This window comes from Thunnus albacares, chromosome 13 (assembly GCF_914725855.1).
Source record: "Thunnus albacares chromosome 13, fThuAlb1.1, whole genome shotgun sequence".
Classification (NCBI taxonomy): Eukaryota; Metazoa; Chordata; class Actinopteri; order Scombriformes; family Scombridae; genus Thunnus; species Thunnus albacares.
Genome location: NC_058118.1, coordinates 19,669,233 through 19,693,818, shown reverse-complemented (window position 1 = coordinate 19,693,818; position 24,586 = coordinate 19,669,233). Strand labels below are relative to the sequence as shown.

At 37.3% G+C, this 24,586-nt stretch overlaps 1 protein-coding gene across 1 annotated transcript in view; it reads right to left on the bottom strand.

Moving 5' to 3' along the window:
- Positions 1 to 259: 259 nt before the first annotated feature.
- Positions 260 to 24,586, bottom strand: part of LOC122996158 (gamma-aminobutyric acid receptor subunit beta-2) — a 72,689-nt gene continuing 48,362 nt past the window's right edge. The window contains exons 6-10 of the mRNA XM_044371740.1: positions 13,864 to 14,001; positions 11,306 to 11,458; positions 8,664 to 8,908; positions 6,461 to 6,601; positions 260 to 5,461 (exon numbers count right to left, since the gene is read on the bottom strand). Of these exons, the coding sequence (XP_044227675.1) occupies positions 5,114 to 5,461; positions 6,461 to 6,601; positions 8,664 to 8,908; positions 11,306 to 11,458; positions 13,864 to 14,001 (1,025 nt within the window). The 3' untranslated portion in view covers positions 260 to 5,113. The remainder of the gene's footprint in view (positions 5,462 to 6,460; positions 6,602 to 8,663; positions 8,909 to 11,305; positions 11,459 to 13,863; positions 14,002 to 24,586) is intronic.

Below are 24,586 nucleotides of genomic sequence, written 5' to 3'. Positions count from 1 at the left end.
GTTAACGTGTCTGCATACATCTAGACTCGCTATTAGTTTTTAGGTGAACAACAAATGTTGAATATATTGTAAACTGTACTTATACTCACATAAACCAAAAAAGTTTGGATAAACAGGTAAACTTGGTGTGACATCACATCCATCATAAAAATACATTTTTCCTTTGTCTCAGTTTCTTCAAATAAAATGCAAAAAAACGTCACAAATTTAGAACTGTATACAATATTTATTGACAATGTATTCATTTCCATATGTTTTTCATAGTAAAGACAGACACTGACTTTTACAGGGCTTATCTTTGAGAAGGGTACAGCACTGGGTTTCTGGGAATGTTCTTGTGAGTGGCACATACAAGGATTTTTCAAGGTGGAGGGTGTTGCGAGGATAAGAAGGATTGATGCTGCTTGGAGTGAAGTCCAGGGCAGCAGGAGGCTAAGGCTTCTTCTGTGAGTGTGTGCAAACATACACTGTCACCAAGATGTGTCATTTAGGCTTTTAGGATGTCAGTCTGTCCTTGCTCTCCAGAGAAGACTCTGCCGTCTGATGAAAACTTTGCATTTCCAAAAACTTTAACTTTCCCGCAATGAAGAGAAAAGCCATTTTCAAACCACTTATGACCATGTATTTTTAAACTTCATACAGGGGATTATGAAAGGATTTCATGAGCATACATGTCATTAAGTTTTCACAACCCCTATAGGACACTGTAATAATTCTGTATAGTATAAATGTGAAAATTGCCAAAATTGGATTTACAAGGTTTTGCCAAACAGCAGTGTTTGCAGTTTTTTTTACACAGGAGTATAGAAGTATAAAAATATATGAAACAAAACGCTGTGAAGTACAAACACATATTCAAAGTGTAGAACTTATGAAGCAGACCTTTCTTGCCAGTTGTCAGTGTGCTTTGGAAACACATTACTATCTGGCCGACATACATCCACAACACACTCTCACACTCAAATACACCATGTAATACTACATATAGTAATAATTATTCTGAAGATTAAGAAATATATTTATATTGGGTAGGTTGAGACTTGTTTATGGCTGAGGTGGACTTAGTACCTTAATGATTTAAGACATTTTAAGTTTTTAGATTCTGCTTATGCTAGAAAAGTATTTCATACTGTTATTACTTTATGTACTGTATACGGTATCATGGAATAAAACTGTACTCAACAGAGAAAGCCAGCTACTTACAGATAAAACATCTGAAACAAGCTCACTAAGGTACTTTTTCCTTATAAGTACAATTCTGGGTTTGAAGTTGCAGTTCGTGATTGTAGTGTTGTCAGTAGTGTGTATTGTGCTGACCTGAGATGGTTGAATTTTGGGCTGATACAGAGGCATTACCAGCATCTTTATCGCATTGCCCTTTGTGTGTGTACATTTGTGTTTGAGAAGGTGGTTTACATTAAGCTGTATTTAGCTGATCATTGGTACAAGAAACTGTTACTTTTGCTGACACATTACAGCACATACATGCTGCAAAAGAATATCAACTACATTCATGAATACATGTTAAATTTTGGCAAAACCAAAGAAATGTGCTTCGACAAACAGAGCAAAAGGAAACAAAAAAGTGACACTGTAAAAGAGACTATTTACATTGTTTCACACCAGCCTTTGCATTCTCTTTATGTTACAGTATAAATGATATTGAAAATGTATTTTTGTCTTTTCTGTAGAAAGCTCATATGTATTTATTTACAGGAATAATATGTTCCAATTGATGATTAATAATAGTTTCTCTGATATATACTGTACATACTTATTCAAATATGCTTTCTGGGACATGATCCCAAATTTGACTTCAAGTCATCCTCATTTATATAAAACAAAATTTACAATGCCAATAATCAGTTTTCTAATAGAACTCAGAATCTATCTGGATCCCTTTTGTGTAAATGTTTTTTGAACTTACTTACAAAATAAACACTTGAGTTTAAGAGAAAGGTATATTAAAACAAAAAATGATAAGAAGAATTTTGTTGACATAATCATTAAATTATCACCCCCTCCTCCTCCTCCAAACAAACAAACAAACAAACAGACAAATTAACAGCTTAGTTATTATGTGCAGGTTTCAATAACTTGAACAACACAGTGTGAATATGATTAGTTCCGATGAGTAACATGTAAACACCAGGTGAAAGTCCAAGACTTGAGGCTCAAACTGAACTTGACTTGTTGTAAGTTAGAATTGTGCACATTGTTCAAAGTTTATGTGTCAGTTATCAGGCAGTGCTTTTGAAAATGCATGTCATTCTTTTAACAGTCATAACTGTTACATAAATGCTTTTTAGGAAAAAAAAAGTAAATATTTTTAATATCATCATCATCATCATTATCAATATCTGCAATACCAAAATGTAATTACATACTTATGTATGCTTATTTGTGAGGTGACTTAAAAACACAAAAAGCACCAATGAAATGAAACAATTGAGTGAGAAACAAAAATCAGGAGTTACTACTGTACAGAGCATGCAGTGAAACATGGCTACATTTTAAGTAGACAATTAGAATATTAATGTTTTAATCCACTAATGTTTTCACTCACACATCCACAGTCAAAATGAATGACAGATCAGAAGAAATTAACCCTTTGAGTTAGGTCCTTGTTGTTTTAGGTGAACTCATAAGAAGCATGTGAGACAAAGGAGATAAAGACCCCATTTACACCTGACACATCATATGGATAATGACATTCAATCCATGGCATTTATACCAGTATGGTTTTAAAATGTGTTCTTGTTATCTTAATTGTGCCCATTTTGTGACTCGATCTCAATGACTGGCAGACTTGACAATACAAATGGTGCATCCCAGATCAAGGAAAGCAATACCACGAACAAACATCATTCATTTCAAAATCAAATTTATGCAGGAGAAGACTTGCGAGCTACGTTTGCAGGGCTTGCTTAAGCTATCTCAAAGAGGTAGAGGTAGTTGACCTTTCAGTTTGCTGGGCTACTTTTCTTTTCCGATGAATGTGGTCATGCTGCACAGATTGAGATCGATCACAATGCGAGCCTGACCACCTCCAAAGGTGGACTTGCTAAGCTGATCACATTCCTATCCCAATGAATTTATCCCTTGCATTAAAATGCATATGCATGAAATGCATTCCTTATCCAAATAATGTATCCAGCTATGGATTGCCAGGTGTAAATGGGGTAAAAGGCTCAATTTACCAGGCCTCATTTCAGTGTGATTTTTGGAATTACCTTAGAATTTCACAAGAGCCTTTGTCACTCACAGCAAAACTAATCAACTTTGCACACTGGCTCCTCTGACTTGAATTCTGAGAGACAGTTTGCATTTCACTCTTAAATATATGATTTGGTACTTTGGTGTTATGGCCTCTTCTCTGTATACACAGAGTTCATTCATATGGACAATGTGGCAAATCTATGGGGAGGAGTATAGCAGGATATGATACTCTTGTGTACTGCAGCCCCAGTTGTATTTTTACATTTTAATCTTGGTGGAACATAAAATGTGATCATAGTCATATCAATGAAGTTCATCTTAATACAGCCTCCATAAGCACCAGGTATTAGAAGAACTACGGTTCAGCCAATATGGCTTTTAAGAATTTGTGTGCAAAATGTTTTATAAAATTTACTTTGTGTACATACAGCCAAAAGCACTGCATCATTTGTAAATAATCTGTAATTATCTGTAATAAGTTAATCTTTTCCTTTATGGTCATCAACCCATTTTTCATTCTGGAAACAATGCATAAGGTTCTCAACCTATCATAATTATATAAATCTGATTTAGGAGGTAAATACAATATACAGACTTATTGGCAACAAGAACAAAAATGATCAGCACTAAAAAAATTTAAATAAAATAAAATTATAGTGTTAATAGCTAACATTTTATGGTTTTTGTGCTTTTTATGCAATCTGGCCTTTCAGTGGACCAAAAGAGTCCTTTTAGCTTTGCCATCTATGTTTTCCTTAAACCACAAAAGAATCGCCATGGATAATAAAGTGCCCTTTTAGCAGTTGTGAACAGAGAGCTGAAAAGGGAATTTTGTAGGTCATATTACCTCTACAATAAATGATATACAGGTGATATTTACATATAGTTGCTTAAGAACTAAACTAGTTTCTTCAGATACAGTCATCCCCAAAGACATATTGTGCACATGTGCCTTGGGGTAAAATTCAAAAATAACAATAATGATAATACTTGAGTAACTGAAGCCAATTTGGCTAAAGACAAATATCTGATATTTTCTCCTGACATATTTCTCTCTCTCACTCTCTCTCTCTCTGTTCTTTTATCTATTTCATCAGTTTGACACAGTGGATAAAACAAAATTATGAAAATTCACATATATATCTTATCTTTATGCTTCTTTACATTAACTCATTTTTTACCTTCAATCAGCTTCTTGAGAACACTCTGAATTAAAATCTGGAAGTTTTGGAATGATCTTAGTTGGTAATATTTAATGCCACCTTATTATATAGTTTATGAACTGAAAAATGCTTAGAAATAAATTATAAAGTGTCTCCCAATATTTTAAGGTAGAAAAAGGTTGAATCTGAAATTTCTTTCACATTACATGATATTGTAAAATGTGAACTGCAGGCCCTTATAATATAAGTATGAAATTAATTCTGTTAGCAATAGATTTTGTTTCCTTGACATAATTTATCTTAGAAAACCCAGTTGACCTGAGGCTTCCTTCAGCACTTGTAAGCAGTCTCAGTGAAAGTACATTTAAAACCAATATGTCAACTTGTATATAATTGATATTCATTTGGCAATGAATTATATATACTGTAAATCTAACATAATAAAAACATTAAAAATATGCAAAGAAACACAATTCACAAAATGTGTAAAATTCTAAACAATGACTTCGAAACAGGCACCTTATATGTTTGTAATCTCTCTTCTATAAGGTTTTCATGTGTTAGCCAGCAAATGTGGTATTCCAAGATATGATGGATCCAGTCCTGAATATAGTAATTAAGTCCAGTGTTACAAGATCACAAAAAATGAAACAAACCAGATACAAACAAGAAATGAGCAACATATTTTGCTGTTTGTTCTTGCCTTCACTGATGTCCCTTTTTTTTTTCTTTTAATTGACGTAGTAAAGCCAGTAAACAATGTTGAAAAAGGAAAAGACAGTTGGGAAGATCATCCTTGACCATTTGTCAATAGAGTTTACATCAGTCAAGTCTGGGATGGTGATCTTTAGCTGTGAGGCTCGCCTCCGTAGTCGGCTCCTCTTTTGAGTCATGTGGCGCTCCAGTGTGTTTCGGCCAAAGTTGTGCCTGGCCAGCCCCGCTTTGCGGTACTGCAGAGTAGAGCTGTCGTATGTCAGCATGGTATTCCGTGGGTCATTCAGACCCAAAGCCAGCTCTGAAACTCCCATGTCATTCTTGATGTCCAGGGTGCCCAACAAGATGTTTTCATGTGCGTCCATCTGTCAAAGAGAAGGAGTCAAGTTTGTCTGTGTATCTCTAATAAAACACATTTTACCAAAAAATGAATAAAAGTGATATGTCATTAAGGTGGAGATCATAAGAATATATTGGAATTGAGTTTGGAATTGTTGATGAGTCTATATGGTTTGATGAAGATGCACAGTCTGTGAGGCCAAAAAAATTAAAGCTGCTTAATATTCTTTTTTTTTAAATTTTTGCCTTTATTTGACAGTCATTAGTGGGTAATACGTAGACAGGAAACAAAGACATGCAACAAAGTTCCCTGGCTGGAATCAAACCAGGGACGTTGCAATTATGTAGCATGCGCAGCAACCATTCGGCTACTGGGGTGCTCCAAAGCTGCTTAACATTCTTATATTAACCCTCTAGGGTCAATGTATGAAATGACAATGTGTAATCTGAAAAACGTATTATCATTAATAATGAATTATCATTATCTATTGGGCATCTTAATATCTTTTCAACTTTACTGTTTTAGTTCAGTCTTACCACGCTCAGCAGCTTAGTTTCCAGCTGCAGCAAGCAGCTGTTTTCAGCCAAAATAAAATGTAAAAAAACTTTGATAAACTCAATCTATGCTACCATAGACAGACAAATTTTATGATTAGCTCATTAAAGTAGTGGAGCATATAGAAGTTAGAGAGCCATGTAGTTTCCTCAGGAGGTGGTGAAGACCAAAAAAGAGCTAAAAGGAAAGTGAATATTACACTTATATTCACCTGGTGGTCAAAAGTGTGACACCAAATCAATGGCCCTGTGTCCACTGAATGTGTAAATAGGCAAGTGTTTGCTAACACAGACACAATATGACCTTCATAAAGTCATAATATGTCAATATTGTGTTTACATCTTGTTCCACTGCCCCAAAGTGACTAAAAAACCCAACAAACAAACAAACAAAAAACAATAATAATGATGTAAATGTATAGTAGCAGTTTAACCCAGTTTGGCATTTTTCAAACAGGTTTTTGTAGTACCTTATTCTTTTGGTCACCAAGTCCAATTGCTGCGTCATCCACAAAGATTGGTTCCCACATAGAGTCATGACCATCGAGATCCCTTTGTTTCATTCTTGCATACAGAGTATCATCTCTGCCAACTACATTCCCCACCAGCCACTGCAAGCACACAGAATCACCATGGTTACTTGAGCAACTGAGAAGTAGTGGAATGAGAATGCATTTGTGTAGGTGGGTGCAGCAATGTTGGCAACAATGTACATCTCTGTATCTAAAGGAAGGAATCTGTCTGTCTGTATGTATGTTTGTCCTTCACATATCTCGAAAACCATTCATCCAGTCTACTTCATACCTGGTAGATATATTGCTGGGGACTCAAGGAAGTGCAGTGTCGTGTCGATTGTGAAGTTGTTTGGATGAGGCAAAAATACCACATAAAAAGTGTTGATTTGCTTCTTCTTCTGCCCGTGGAGTCAACGAGTGGAAACACGGACAGAGACTTAAGCTCTACTATTGAACTGTGTAGTGTGAATGAAACTTGGCATGTACGTTCAAGACTTACTGCAGGATGTCTCAGGCATGTTTTGAATGGGCACTTTAGTTCATCTAACTAAAAAGCAAGGAATCTCTATCTGTCTGTCTGTTTTTTGAATATCTCAAGAACCGTTCATCCAATCGACTTCACACTCGGCAGGTATATTGCTGGGGACCCAAGGACGTGCAGTGTCGAATTAGGTGCAATTTGGACACGCAACACGTTTAATATTAATACACTTTGAGTAAACAAGCACACAGCAAGCCGCTCAGCTTCATGTCTGAGTGCAATGGGGGCTGTTTGATGTAAACACCGTCACATCACAGCGGGGCAGGGCTTCTGTGCTCTGACTTGACTTCACACTTGGCAGGTGTACTGCTGAGGACCAAAGGAAGTGCAGTGTTGAGTGTGAAGTTTTTTGGACACGTGACACGTTTAATTAACTTTGAATAAACAAGTGAACAGTGAGCCACTCATCTCCATGTCTGAATGCAGTGGGAGCTGTTTGATATAAACACCATCACATCACAATGGGGTGGGGCTTTTGGGCTCTGATTTGCTGAACCAGACAAAAGCACATGCCCCGCACAATTAAACTGCCTGAGAGAGGAGAACAAGCATACACAGAAAAAAAACAGCGGCGGAGGCAGTAAAACTAGCCAATATGAGCGCAGACATGTTTGATTGGCACCAGAATCAACCAATGGAAGGCCATAAACTTCTTCTGTGGTTCCACCTCAGTTTGGTCTCACTGGTGAAGTTTCTGTCTGGATTTAAACCATTTAATATATTAGTTCCTGATTGATTTATTTAATACATTTGTCAATTGATACATACATATTGGGTTCTTGAGAAATAATAAGCAATCGAAACAGGCATGTTTTGAACAGGCACTGCGCTAGTTCTATGAAACAATTAAATCCCACTGTACACAAGTAACTGCAAATGCGTGTGGGCATGAATCCCATACCATTGCTCTTAACTAAAGCATATTTTTATCAGAGGTTTTCAAACATCGCTCAGTTTTTACTTCCCTCCTTTTTTAACTTTATGTTACAGGATATGCAATCATCTTTCTACTCAGTTCTAGTCAGTGTTGTGTATTTAATTGATATAAGCATACCGATGTTATGGTGGCCATTTTGCATTTCTGCTGAATGCTGAACATTTGGTTCAAGTCAGCTGGGAACACAAAATGGAAAAATGAAGGCAACTCTCTCTATCTAGACAAAGAGCCAAGTGACTTTGAGACCTTCTTACCCTGTATTTCAGCTGGCAACATGTCTCATTTGGATTTCAAACAGGAATAGTACAAGCTTATTAGACTTCCTTTACTTGGCACAGTGAAGGCAGGAAACATTAGGTCAACCCTTCATTTGAAATGGTGACATTTCTTTTCTTTGCTTATAATTATTCTGAGCTCCTTAGACAGCTTTATGAATAATTAAATTAAAATTCATGGCAAAGTAAAGAAAATATGCAATTGCAAGTATCCAGAGCAAAGAAAACTGCCTTCACTTGCTAATGTGAACATGCAGTATGGGAGCTCACCTCCATATATAAAGAAATTTCTTTTAATTTGTACATATTTTGAAAGAAAAATAATCTGAACCTTGGGAAAATCAGCCTTCTCTAAATGCAAATAAAATGCCTACAAATTATGGGGGTAAGCTAAGCTAGTCCTACCTTGTTTGGATCCATCCTCATCTTTTCGTTGTTGGCTGTAGCTGTCTTCTCAGCTGCCTTTTTCTGACGCTGAGGGCCCCGTCCAAAGAAAATGTAGTTTACCAGTGCATACTCCAGCAGAGCCAGGAAGACAAAGACGAAGCAGCCCATGAGGTACATGTCTATGGCCTTAACATAGGGGATTTTGGGGAGGGTTTCTCTCAGGTGGGTGTTAATGGTAGTCATAGTGAGCACCGTGGTAATACCTGGTAGAGAAAAAACATATTCATATGAATATAACAGATGTGGTAAAAATCAAAAATGTTATACATAAAAGTAAGTAAGAGTTTGTATTTCTTTATAATATTCTGACTATGTTTTGAGGAAAATTCTCTAAGTTGTTGAAGAATGGCATCTTAACTTTGTGTGTGACAGTTTTAATCCCTCTGACTGCAAGATATCGTTGTGATCAACTTGATACCATGTCTGTGCTTTATTAAGCCTGTCAGGATCAATGACACCGAGGGGCTTACCCCCATGACTTCAAACCATGCATCGGGAGACAAGCTAAAGACGTATACCTGAAGCAGTGCAGCGATTTGAAATTCAAATGTCAACCATGGTCTTGTTCATTAGCAGAGAACTCCCACTGAGAAAAGTTATAGACAGTTTCAAAAGCCTTGCCCAGCAAGCTATGGGGATGGTTACTAGACTGACTGTGCATATCAATGCGTTGAGTTTGTGCTTATTATGAGTGACATGCTAGCTCTTGCAGTAATTTGTAGACTTGTAGTAATATTTTTTTTAGTATAGCACAGGCTCTTGAATATTGTGTGCTTACAATAGTGTGTATCTGTGGTATTATCTTTATGCAGGAATTATAAATGGCATGAGAGGCCTGATTCTAAAGCTTAAACATGATTTTCCATGCATGATTAAATAATTGTGTTCTCAGCTCCTATAGCGCTCACGAATCCACCCACATGCACCTGTGTATTCTACTTTGAAAGCACACACAGTGTGATTATTTAAGGCCATTTCTATTGAGAGTCTCAGTAAACAATTACTAAATTATTATACAGCTGTCACAAAGCCATCGCTCAAAATAGGATTCAGGCAATTTTCCCAAGCTGTTGCTGCAAGAGCTTAACAATAACAACAAAGGATTTCTGCAGCACAGTGGCCATGTGATTCAACCATTACAGGTCTATTTTAATGCCTTAAACCAGGTCAGAGAAAAGTAGTTCCTGAATCTGGTGTAGATTGGGGGGTGACCGAACATTTCCCAACTCTGTTGACCCGCCCCCATTATGGAGCATTACCTTCTTTTCCATTAAATCCCATGCATGCCTTCCCCCCGGATCACTAAATGCAGCTCAGTCTTCAATCAGCGAAATTGCCTTGTCGACTAAAGCGAGGGATGGGTAGAAGGATGGATGAAGCTGGGTGGATGGAGTTGGGTGAAAAGAAGACAGGGAGCTTCCGATAAACACAGAGTAAACTAGAATCGCAATACAAACCTCATGGGCTACATGGGGTTTACATAATCAAGGGCAAATTGTGATTTCCAGAAAATCACAGACGGTCTTGAATCAGAGTGGAAACAAATCAACCTGATCATTCATCATAATACATCTGTGGACTACAGCAACTTTTGTTGTTCTGGGATGAATATTTGATCCTATTAACATCCAAAGTGATTGTAAAAGAAGTGAAATATACTGTATTTGTGGATCAGTGCAGTGCTTTCTTTAAGGAATGTATGGTGATCATGTCTAAAATGAGTAAATGTCACTGACACAAAGCACAGCAATTAATGAATGAATTTGGAAGGGTAAACATTTAACATAAGATGAGCATTTTTAAGATACAAACTGCATCTCTGTGAAGATTAATTTTGTAGACAAAGTTTTACCTATTCACTATATTTGCAGCTAAAACAATATATTCCATACAAGACACAGATCAAGCAGGTCTACCACAGACAGCATATTCAGAATATTCAGTGTTAAGGTTATTCTTAACACTAAGTAGATATTCTTGTCTGACATAATGTGAAATGTCTTATATTATCTTTTTTTGGCTATGCTGGCGGCAATGACGTTCTATCTGTAGTTGGGTCAGTGGGTCAGTCAGTTCACCAATTGGTCAAGCCTGAAATATCTCAACAACTAGAAAGATTGTCATGAAATTTTGTACAGACATTCTTGATATCCAGAGGATGAATTCTACTGACTTTCATGATCCCCTGAAATTGTCCAACATTTTGGTTTATGATCAAATACCTGCAATGATATTCCAATCAGCCTCAGTTGTACTTTGTATTTAGTGCTAATTAGCAAATGTTAGTATGCTAACATGCTTAACTAACCCCGTATACATGGTAAACATAAACATACTGGGATTATCATTCTGATCAGCATGTGGCCTCACAGAACCGCTAGCATGGCTGTAGACTCTTATGTTTTGTTTTTTTTTTCGCTCGTGTCTGTTTTGCCCTTCAAATGAATGATGTAATGAGGTGAAATTGAAAAAAAAATCATAGCTCTCGCTTGAATTTCCCTGGTCAGCCTATTTCAGTGCCAGTGTAATCTTCATTTAAGTGTCCACCCTTGTTTTGACGTGGTCTGCCTTTCTATCTGTGTTTGTATTGCAGGCCTCACCTAGAGCCACTCTGGCAGCAGAAGCATCATAGTTGATCCAAAAGGACACCCAGGAGAGAATGGTGATAAGGATAGAAGGCATGTATGTCTGCAGGATGAAGTACCCAATGTTTCTCTTCAGCTTAAAACTCAGGGACAGACGAGGGTAAGCACCTGCAGAGAGGGGACAGGGGAAGAAAAATAGCAATTAGAAGTAGTGTTAGGTGATGTATTTCCACAATATTTGCCACAGATAAGAGGGCTCCAGAACATTATGTTTTCTGATTATGTTATTTTAGAGAGAAATTTGGAGCTTTCCCTTGCAGTGCATATTTTAGAACACCATCAGACTTCAGCATAGGTTCAGACAACAATTTGTCCTACCTAAACAATGAAACAGGGCCTCATTTTCTTAAAATGACCATACCACTGTCTCTTAGCATCAAAATGCTTTTGGGAAATATGGCCTTGGACTGATCACCCCATATGGTAAAGGTATGGCTAAACCTAACTAAAACTAACTTGATTAAAGTTGACCTATGGAGATGAAGCAAGAATGCTAGTCTCCAGTGTTGAAGTCAGACACTTTGTACACTTTTGTAAACTAAGGTTTACCAAGTGTGTACAGAAAATGATAATGTTCAGATAAAGATGTTCAAAAGTCCAACACAGGTGGATATTGTAATTATTATTGTCACTGTTATCATTTACAGCAAGATAACATCATTCGACCTCTTCTTCTGTTACTGAACGTAAGCGTTATATTCTTTAAAATGTGACCAATATGGTTTTCTGATGAGAAGTCTCTCTCAGAAATCATAGAAATTAGCGATCATTTTAATTACATCTTCAAATTACTTTCAAACACCCACATCAGATATAAAACACAGAAAAGCAGCAAAGCCTTACATTTGAGAAGCACTTTGGCTTGATAAATGACCAAAACATTTAATTGATTAACTTTGTTAACTCTGAAGCTCTCAGTAAAAAGCCATATTTGTTGTCTCCACTAGACTGAAGCATCTGTGTTCTTCAAAATTTCCCGTTCTCCACAACCTGTGTTCATACACAGTATTGCAAGAGGTTCGATGGTTTGTCTTTTTTTTTTCTTTCTTTTTGCTTATCTTTGCCCTATTTGAATGAAGCCTGCAGCAGGGTCTTGGTAAAGGCAAATCATATCAGCACACATTTTTCTCTGCTTATGGAATTGGCTGTATTTTGGTTGGACTTGCATAACCAAATTACAACCGAAGAAGAGCTAGAATACATTGCAATATACAATATATTCGAAAGTCACGCAGAAACAGAGGAGCGGCGAGGGAAGAGGATTAAACCTTTTAAATGAAAGCATCAACTATACACCAGGCTCAGCTCCTTTTAGTTAATGTCACCACTTACCCTGTCACTCTGCAATTTCAGTTAGCTAACTTTAGCATGAGCCACCAAGAGAATCACTGAATTATTTCTTCATGAAGTGAGGAAACAGCCTAGGTAGAAAATACATTTATTATTCATAAGGGCAACAATGACATTGCCTATCCTCTGAGTGAAACATGACACTTGTATTGGATAAATGCCCAGGCACTTGTGCTGATGTTTGCATCTCTGAGTGACCCCAGGGTTGGTCCCTCCATTTGGCAATAGACAGCACGTTAAAAGGGAATCCCCCATCTTCCATATCTCTGTATAAGGTAATACAATCAGGCACACTGCAGGGACACACTTGAGTAGACTTACTTGCATGCTTGTTAATGGTACACAAACACAAACATATGCACACATACACACACACACACACACACACACACACACACACACACACACACAGGCATACACTGTGCATTCATCAGGAAGCATTATGTTATTAATAGAGTTGGGAGGAATGTGTAACCCCTGCAGACAGCTCAAGGCCCCTCATTGGTGGAGTCTCTACATTCTTATTGTATTAGTGTTCCGTTCTCAACCAATACAGTAGCTACCCCAGAAACAATATTCAGCAGAACCACTGTCCCGCTTACAGTTGCTTGCTTGCATGACAAATTCATGAATATGAAAATGCTGAAGAGATGAATATTTCATTGTATCAGAGCATTCTTTTTGTTTATTGCTGTTAAATAAGTTATGGTGTCTTCTGTCTCCGAGGGCAGCGCCTGATGCAAACATTTGAATGTGTGTTCATTCATTTACATAATATTTTGCATTTCCGGCAATTAGTGGATGCTATTTTCATATCAATAAGTGCAACCAATGAAATGACTCAATATTTATGAACAGCTATATTGCCCTCTTTGTAATAGCATAATGATAATGAAATATAACAACTCTAGGGCCAGAAAATAATTAAATGACTCTTTAAATTGGTAATAAAAGCAAAGTAATAAAAATAATGTATGTATATACAAACACTGAACATAAAATTCGTAAAGATAATTATTTAAGGTCTTATAATATTTGAATGCATTATATTGTTCTGGTGTTGGTGTTACCATGTCCAATGAACCCTCAACTAATACAGGCCTAACTTGGTCCCTTTTTATGATTGGTGTAATTCATGCAGTTCAGCCTGTTCAGAACATCACCTGTGGAGAAGACAACATTCTTGGAGATGAGCTTATGATCCACAATGGAGAACTGGGGCAGTTCAATCTTGTCAACCCCTGTCACAGCATTGTCTCCTCCTCGCCAGTAGAACTCGATGTCATCTGTCGTGTAACCATCTGAGATAGAGAGATACAGAGCACAGGAATTACTGAGGACTGTTAATCGTCTGCAGATATGCTCACAATCATCCCATCTGGATCTCTAGTTAATTAATCACTTAGCATGATTAGGTTTGCATTTGTCACTGTTTTACATTCTGCTGGCAGCAGATATGGTAATTGGTCATTGGTTCACTTAAAACATGTGATTATCAAAAGGAAAAATGACTCTTATATCCTGCTTACATTTTTTGTGTCTATGCATTTATGAAAACATTTGCTTGTTTGCTACAACTACTTACTCACCTAGGTGGTGCTAGATCTATTTATCTTACAATTTCTTGCTTATTGTACATGAAGAAAGGTGCTACTTAAATTGGAGAAATAATGAAAGGAAGTCAGTAAACCAGGCATATGCTATGACTCCACAGGTGCACATTTGGGTTTAGACAATTGGATGCCTTGTTCAAATGCCCCTAAACATCCACCTTTGAGGTACTCTTGAGCAAGGCACATGCCTGTTAACTATAAATTATGAAATTAAATTAAACATACTATATTTCACATAGTAGCTGAAGAGAGCCCTTATATATGTAACTATATGAGTCAACTTTATTATGTCTTGTCTATGTCCCATGTGCAACTAAATTATTAACACCTAGAGCAAGAATGATTAAATAGCCAAGCTTGGCATCCATTTTCATCGCTAAAACCCACTAAAATTTGTAAAGGGACAAGAAACATGTCCATTAATATTAATCTGAACCAAAGCTACTCCTTCTTTTGCTCTCATTTTGGCCAAATCAGTAGAGACATGGACAGCAAAGCGGCCAGTGGGCAGGAGCAATAAATCATTGAGTAACACGGTACTCTGTAGTTATAGCTGAAGACAAGTACTGTTAAAAAAGGCAAGAAGAAAAGTAGGAAATTTTCATTAGACCATGAAACTTGGTTGTTGCATAATCCATGGCCTACTGTCTGCAGTTGTCATGTCTGCTGACTTCAGGGCATATGAGAGAGGAGAAGGAGGAGACGAAGACGAAGATAGACAGGAGACAGCCAGGGTTAGCGCACACTTCTAGAAGGGTGGCTCCCCATTGAAAGGCTGCTAAAACTACATAAAACACAGTTAAACCTGTAATTTATGAAGTGTGTATTTATATATTCGCCATGTGAATCTCTGTGCATGTGTTTAAATGCCTCTTTCAATAGTGCTGAAGTTTTTTGAGGCCAAGAAAGAAAGCAGTAAAAAAAACAGAGCAATCAAGACGTTCTTCCACCTTGGCATCCTTTATGGCTAGAGAAGTGAAACAAAGCTTACTTTTATAGTGCAACACAGTTAGTATGCTATATTTTCTACATAGCAAGCTAGCAGTGGGACGATTCCTCACGATGAATATATCATGAGTGTGAACTTGCTCAACTGAGGTGGAGAATGCCAAGACTTGCAACATACTTTGTTGCCTGAAAAAAACAACCAAATACTGTAGTCTTACATCATAAAACAAAAACAAAAAAAGAAGTTCATTCACTCCTAATGTGCATGCAAAGTATTCCATTTTAGGTAACAGCAGGAGGTGGATTAAACTACAACCGGGAATGTTTTTTAAGATCTCAACATAGAACATAATAACACAATAACCATTTGTGATGGTTGCAACAGTTGTTACAACTGCATGTTAGCTGCAGCGGGGATTTGGATGCATGTTAGTTGAGCGATTATTGTTACATCATTTTGATTGCATGCGTGGAAGTTTACTCTCTTCTTTGTATTAATGTGTGTGACCATTACTTTGTTGCATGTTGATGATGAGGGAGATTTAGCAGCACGGAAGTGAATTAACATGTTTGATTTGCATGAGTATGTTCAGTATGTGTGTGTGTGTGGGATGGTGGTGCTGACAGGCATGGGCTGGATGACGAATGAAAGCCTGTTTGACAGAACAATTTAGAAGGAACTCCCCCGCTGTTTCATTGATTAGTTCATAAAATACAGACCTTCATAACACACCGTCTTTCCTGTCTCCTCTCTTTTCCTCTGGTCTTGTTTCATTTTCTCTCACACTCTTCTTCTTTAACTTGTTCTGTTTTTATCTCACTTTTTCCCATTTGATTATGCTCTTCTCCTCCTGTCCCCTCAGTCTTTAATCGCTCTGCCATAACTACCTTTATGTGTCCATCTATCTTTCAGTCTACCTTATTCCTTACTCTTCTCCCTCCCCCATACCCTGCTCTCCTTAATTAATAGTTGTGTGACCTATTTAGTTGCTATGAATTATTAAAGAAGACTCTTCAGTGGCTGCTTTCAACACCCTCACATTCTGACATCTCTTGTTCCCCTTGATGCATTCATATGTGCTTGCTTTTTCTCTCAAAAAATATTGTATTTCAATTTATGTACAGTATAGTTTGGGTAGTCATATCACATCATCATCATCTTCTAACCTAAGATAATCAATAAAATCTCAAAATGTATTCCAAAGGCAATAGGTAGCCAAAGGAGGGGTGGTAAAATGAGATTAATGTGTTCTCTCTCTTCTCTCAGTTCCAGTAAAAAAGAAAACCTGGCAGCTGCATTTTGAACCAACTGCAGACGATTAAGTGCTTCTATACTAAGTGCAGAGTATAAGCAAATTATATTAGTTGAGATTGGATGAAATAAAGGCAGGTCAGGTCAGGGGCAGACAGAAATAACTTAATTTTGGATACATTTCTTAAGCAATAAAACCACTGCTGAATAACCTCCTCTACTTGAGTTACAAAGTTTGAATCTAAGTCAGTGAGGATCGTCTGCAGAGGATTATTGTTCATTTTATTGGTAATCCCTTGATATTTCCTCTTGTGCCACCACCAGAGACAAATTCCCACTTGAACACAGAAAAAGGAGGTTGCCATTAAATTTACAACGATCCTTCTCCCTAGAGGATGAACTCTTTGTAGTTTGTACACTCTGTGAGCTTTCCTTTAACACAACATCATGCCAGAATGCCAACTTTTCACAAAATATATCTCAGCATCTACCGGGAAGATTGCAATGCAAACGGTAATTATTTTAACCCAAACTATGATCTTTCCCAAACTCTAACCACATAATTTTTGTGTCTAAACCTAACCAATCATTTACCGTACCATGTCAACATTTTTTTTTCCTTTTGAAACAGCAATGTTGTCATGCTGATAAGAACATCAGATCTTAACTGGAAGAAGAGAGAGAGTGAGAAAACAAAATACAAGAAAAAGACATGATCTGCAATACGTCACATACAAGAGAGTTGGTCCAGAGTATATCTATTAACTATGAAACTATGAAATGAGAGGAGAGGAAATTAGCTCCTTAATTCCACAACAGCACGAGATGCAAACTCATCATTTTAGTAAGAAAAAAGAAAAGAAAGAAAAAAAAAATCTTTGGGTGTGACAATATGTATTTTATGCTATAGCACAAAGGCTTCTCTCATGGTTTCCAAAGTCTGGGAGCACTGGCAGGCCAAAAAATAAATGAAATTGTTCACGATAGCATCAGAGGAGATAGCAATACAATACTAAAGCTATTTAACTGGGACTCTGGCATATCTCCCTGACCAAATCTGACTCCAGGCCTTTTTATCAAGCTTATGAAATAATGTCTCAGTTGATTTGTTTTAATGGGCAAAGGGGGATTTTGGAGGGAGATAAAACATTGGCTTTGATATGGCTCTGGGCAAAACATGATCAGGAATAACAATTTTTTTTTTACTCCTAAATGGTGTGAAACATCATATACCTGTAATACAACTTAGATATTGAGCACAGTTTATAACATAAACACCCCTGTCATTGTGACATACATTTTGAAGGCCTTGCAAAATATCCTTTTATATCATTTTATTCAGATGACTTTTTATGCAAACAGTGTTTACAAACTTCGGAGGACAGCATCTTAAAATCAAAAGATGCTACAACTCCCTAATTTATTCACCATGAAAAATATTATTGGGAATTTTGAATGCTGCATCACCAAACATAATTGAAGACCCAACTACACACTTCCTAACCAGACTTGTAGTCTTAACAATTAATGGTTTGGGAAGCCTGTCTCTTTCCTGGGTTTATAGGAACAAATGCATCCAAGTTAATACATATTAATAGATAACAATCAGTGGTGCACCAGTAAACACAAATGTACAAAGACACAGGCAAACATGCATGCATACTGTATGCGTACACATAATGACCTGCTTGCATGGACACACAAAAATATCCTCCCACACACACACACACACACACACAAAAGGACATGTCAAATCAAACCGCCTGAACAACTGCCTGTTCCTCACTCTCCCCCATGAGCTGAGAAGGCTATTCCACTCTTAAATATGTCTCAGATTAATTTTTGATTCCACACAGTTCAAAGTGACTTTAATGTTATTCCTGGTGTCCAATTAAAAATGTCTTCAAACTTTTGCAATACACAGCAAGCTGCAGCTGACTGACTGCCTGGACAGGGACGGAACATCTAAAGATAAGATAAATAAATAAGCCATGCAAGCCCAAGTGCAGAAACTATTCACACTCCAGAGAATGTGTGCATGCAGCTTCTAAAAATGGGTTCTGATGGACAGAGATAGCAATAGAGAAAGAGTGGAAGTTGCTCTGTCCATATGATGTGGATCGCTGGTGCAGAAAATATAACTATTACTTGGTAGAGATGCTGTAATGAAATGATAGTTTCATCACGACAGCACAGCAACTGTGTGAAATAACTGCCCTCTCCTCTCAGTGTATACAGAAATAACAAGGATGTGTCCATTTGTTGTAGCGTGCATATGTAAGGATATGAGTGTATCAGTGACTGCAACTTTGCCTCAATTTGCGTTTGAGTAGTTATTCTCTGTCAGCGCTTTTTTAAGCAGCTGCACTTATGGTAAATTCATCATTTTGTTGTCACCCGAAGAGCCATCTGCAGTCACACATATGCTAAAACTAAAGCAGCTAAACAAGAGGTCAAACATGCTTCTGTGTAGTATTCAGTGTTAAACGGATGAGTGACCCTACACTTCATATGATTTATTGAAAAGGTGCACAGCTGCTGTTGTGAAGTCAATGTTACATCATTTACTAGAATCAGCTTCCTGTGAAGGTAGAGCAGCATATACAGCACTATATAGTACTGTATAGTGTAACAGTGACCCAGAACATCCGGGGTTTAACCCTTTTAAATAATGGATGTAATGGTATTTCCTTGCACCGATGTAAAATCTTGTATGGCCTACTACACTAGTAGTCCTGGATTACGCATGCATTACAGAGATGCTGAGCAAGTGGCAACAAAACAAATGCAGGATGACAGGGCTTGGCTTGAAAGGTTATAAACCAAATCCTCATCCGCTATTGCTGAACATGAGGTTGTGATAGCGTTATATTAAAGTCAGAGGTCCGAAGTAAGTTTACCTTGCCTCATAATAGAAATAAGTCAGCTGCTGCAGTGTATTTTTGTTATGAAGTCCTTGGAGCAGTAACAGCATTAAAGATAACAGCACAGTCTGAGGAACAAGGAAATATTTTCTGTGCCTTCTATATATCATATCATGTATTCATATCCCAGGAGTAGTAATTCTTATCAGTTGTACCTATATTAGTAATGGCCTCTTTTTTTATAGATAAGCCAACACAGAACTCTACATGAGTTATGAGCAAAGAGTTAACGCACCGTCTCGAAGTTCTACCTGAGCGATAAACTTGGAATGACAGAATGAGTCCAAGTCCTGATACCCAAACAATAAAATGCAGTATGCTGTGTGAAAAGAATGCTTCCTTCCTGTTTCACTATACCGTTTCCCCACTAACAAACTTAATTTAATCATTAATTTTTGCCTGCTGTAAATAACAGAACACAGGTTTATTTAATCTGTGTAGCATTTTTTTTTGTATTCCACAGGGTTATGATCTGTTAAAGGGGTTACCCTTACAGCTGTATGATGTTTTTTGTTGTCCTGTCTATGGTTTTGGTGGAGATCATCTGCTCATCTGCATCATTACATCTTCTAAACTGTGAGTGACTGGACACTGTTAAGTTGTGGGAGAAGGATTCAGTGTGTTACCATAGGTAAACTTTAATGTGAGGAGGGACTGAGAAATCTCAGGTGGTAAATTCCAGTAAGGTGAGTCTGAGAAGATAAAATGTCACTTATTTTTGCCCAAGTTTTATTATATTTAATTTTTGTTAATGAATGCCACCTTTTTTGCACAGACTACAATCCCCTTTAAGTTTTTCAGTGCCAGTCAGTATATCTTGACTGTGCAGGACTATCCTCCAGACCATTACAAAAATAATTCATATGAGCATATTTCTGAATTATAGTAAGGTTTGACTTAATGTAGCCAAAACTACTTGATATAGGTTAAGGAAAGACTGACGTCGTGGTTGAAATAAACCAAATTTTTATTTTACAGGTCCTTTAATTTCATACTAATTTCCTGGAAGTAATTTTCAGGTATTTAACATGTATTTTTTGGAACATTTTGCAGAAAGGGTAGGGAAATTTAGAACAAATTATTAGAAAAATGTAGAGGGAAGTTGGTAAGTACCTACTTATTATATTTGGGTTCATAGTTGTTAATTTGCAAAAAATAAATAATAAATTAGATTCTTAACAATTATTTAACAAACCAAATTTCACCACCCTTTCTGTAAAAGTTACCTATTATATGCAAATTACATAGAACATTTCCATAAATAAAGGGACCTGTGAAATAAAGCGTAACCTTTATTTATTCCTATAAACTTACGACCCAAAATATGGGTGAGCAATTTATGAATCCACTGAACTATTAGTCACAGGCTGAGTAGGAAAAATCCCCCTGTGGTACCCAGAATTAACCATTTACAACTCTCCATACCTTCTATTAAACATGTACTTTCTTTTTCCATTCCTTCCCTTTGTTTGAACCTCTCATTCATGTCAAACACACTGCAAATGAGGAGTTTATAGGATATGATCCTTATCTATGCATCAAGTCCATATTTGATTCAGGACAGAAAATTATAAATAAGAATAAAATTATACAGCTACAAGGAGTGATTGGTTGGCAAAGGGCAAAGAAATATATTGAACAGTACATTTACAATGGAAACTCTGCCAGTAAACAAATACATTTAATGTTGTCTTCTCCAGGCTCATAGCTGTATCTCCAGCGTGCTTTGAGAAGTGTTTGTAGTATTTCCTTAATAACATTTTATTCAAAAAGTGACAGAACTGTGTAAGCTGGGAAACAAAAAGAATTTCAACATGATTAATACTTGAATTTATATAATAATCTAGAATTTTTTTGTGCATGGTAACCTCATAATGATAATAAATGAATGAACTTTCTTTTGGAAATGAAAACAACACAGTGACTCATAAGCATGCTGATACAGGAACCACTGTGCTGAAACAGCTTGTTATTGTGTGATAAGAAGTTGGTAATTAAACCAGGGTCAGCAATTTAACTTTTGCCTAAAATAATGAGGAAGGGTCAGCATGAAGGGATGAAATACTGATTCATAATTGAAAGTTCTTGGATGTTTTATTCAACCTGTCAAAGCTTATTAAATCACAGGGATCTTTCAATGGCTCAATACCAAGGATATTATGAGATGTCAGAGCACTCAAAATCACTGGAAACAAGCAAAAGATGGAAAAAGAGCAGAGAATGAAATCCTGACATTGGCAAATGTGTGAAAGAAACAAAGGGGGGGAGAAAGACAAGCACAAGTGGAGTGAGAAATAAACAGACACACTCAGGGGGTTAGAGAGGGAACACAGCTACATAAAAAAACAGTCAAAAAACCCAATGAGTGGCGTCATCGAAGGCAACACTAGATCCAAAATAGTCCAAACCAGCAGAGATCCCCTTCATACTGCTGTTCCATGAGCCCTTCAACTCCCAGGGCTCAGATGAAACAAAAGACGGAACTTGCATGTTTTGGTTTGAAGTTTTTATCTGCCTGGTACATCACATTTCCAAGTGCCTGTGGTGTGCACACATGTACACACACATTAAAACCTATATGTGGGTGTTGATATGTACACGCATCCACACATACACACACACACAAACACACACACACACACACACACACACAGCTTCTACACCACAGCCAGTGTGTTTTAAACATAGTGGGAAAAAGCCTGTCACCAAATTAAGAGAGAAGGATGAGTGCTCGGTGTACTGATGACTTGCTGTATTGTGAAGCACACTCACTTTGTAAACAGGCAATGTCCCCAACTCCCCCTCTGTTGCCCACCATCACTCCCTGATCTATGTTGAAACAAAATGGACACTGCACAATAGGAGGTAGCATTTGCAGTTACAAGCCCTACACCATCTCACCAGAGGCATACCAGGTTCCCAATTAGGTTTGATTAAGACATTTTTGCTCATTGGTCCCTTTGACAAGAGTAACACTAGATGACAAGTGAGCAGTCTTGTGTACAGTAATATCAGCATGAAGGTCATCCTCTTAACGATATTGTGAACACACCACTGCTTCAATACTTTCCTGATTTTGCCCTGGAATATGACAAATCAGAAAATGAGGCACAAGGGTTTCTTTCCTTTTTTTCTTCTAGATGAGAAGATGAGAATGTTGTTTTCCCCATACAGAAAAGGTCAGGTATTTTTTCTCACCAGCTGAACGGTTGTTTGTTCTGATGAATGAAAGGGAAAAAAAAGATCGTAACACACTTTCAACATGAAAAAAGAATCGGTTGAGGGTGTCTGAGAATGAGAAATGTAAGATGGTACTGTTTCTATGTGTACTTTATTTGCACATGAATGCGCCATGAGTCAACTATACAGTTCTCAGTTTTCTCATTACCATCCAAAGATAAGGTAACTTACTGTATATTGAAATTATCTCCTCGAGTTAATTGTTGTACTGCACCCTAATGAATGGAACCCAATGGAAGGTAGAAAATATACATTCAGATATTTATATCCTTTATGGTGTGCTACATATGTTCTAGTAACGTAAACAATATATGTGATTTGTCAGGGTAAATATGGAAAAACAGTCACTATTTCCTCATAGGCCCCAGAATAGAAATGATACTGAACAATTCAAAAAGATTGAAAAAAATGAAATATTTGCAACAAACATATTATTTTTGCCTTGACAAATATCCTCTTTGGATTTCGGAAAAAACCCTGTGAAGCCATCTGTAATCCGTGAAATCCTGACACTGCAGCATGCCTGCATACCCCCGCAAACAGGAAGGGCTGAAGGGTGTTCAAACCTCTCGGTAAATCAAAGAAAGTCATTATCACTAGAGGTCTCTCTATATACTGTAGGAAAAAAAGCTCCTCTGTGGAACAAGAACATGAAGAATATTTTAGAGACCTGATGAGCATCCTTTCACAGGTCCTCATTGTGAGCAGATCATTAGGGACAGTGGATCCTTACTTCAGGTTCTCTAGGAGGTGGTTCATCAGTAGGAGAACCTCTGGTACTAGACAGCTGCTTACCCTAAACACTCTTTTGCACAAAGCATTCCTAAACCCATGCTAATAAGTGGCAGTGATGGGTAGGGGAAAAGGGCAGTGATGCCAACTATACTGTCATCAGTAAGGGAGAAGAAGCAGGTATAGCTGCCTGAAGTCACCTTGTCAAACCTGTTGGTTTGCACCTCCTGGTTCCCTCTAGTTATTTCGATTCCCTCCATGTTGCTGTTCTTCCCATCCTAAGTTTTTCCATCTTAGTTTCTTTGAATATTTCTAGCAACCAGCCTAACTACTTATACCTTGAGCCCAGATGGCCTCAAATTTTCCTATTGAGAATGGATATAATCTGTTTTTAATCTGCCATTTGATATCAACAAACATTTTTCACAGGAAATAGAGAGTGTCCATATAGAATTTGACACAGGAGAGTTATATCTGCATCATGCACCAGGCAAACCGCATTCTCGTCCATTAGCTGTCTACCATACAGTGGAAATTTCATGCATTCCTGTAACTACACTCTCGTGTAGAACTGGTCATAACGGGCTGCTGCCGGACAAATGGCCTGTGTCTGGGAACAGCATATTTTGTAAAGTGGCTTAGCCATACAGTTCCTTGTCTTATTCTCCAAATTCACACACCTGTCACATTTAGTGGAGAGAGGAAATTACTAGAGAATGTGATCATGAAGGCACTGGGATAATTGCAATTCTGTGATGATAGAGCTGAACTGATGTTATGTGATCAGAGTTAACGATAACAGTGATGTGAAAATTCTCAAGGAAGGTACTGTTACTATAAGCACATTGCTAAGCTTTTGCCAAACCTCACAATTAAATCCTTTGTATTGTACCTTCTCAAGTTCATAAAAACTTTGCTCTTTATATTTTATGTCCCTTTGTACACCAGCATCAGCTATAGGCCTTACAGTTCAGTTGCACAATTGAATGTAATGTTCTTTAGCCATGTCTATAAGTCATGGACATTTGGATGCATTACACTACACTTGCACTACATTTGTGCAAGTTAAACCATTTTGGTTTGCAAGAAAATGTAATTGTCACCTCTACACCTCATAGGAGCAGCAGCTAGCATCAGGGCTGTCAACTGTGTGGGAAAACATACTGTAAAAGTGAAG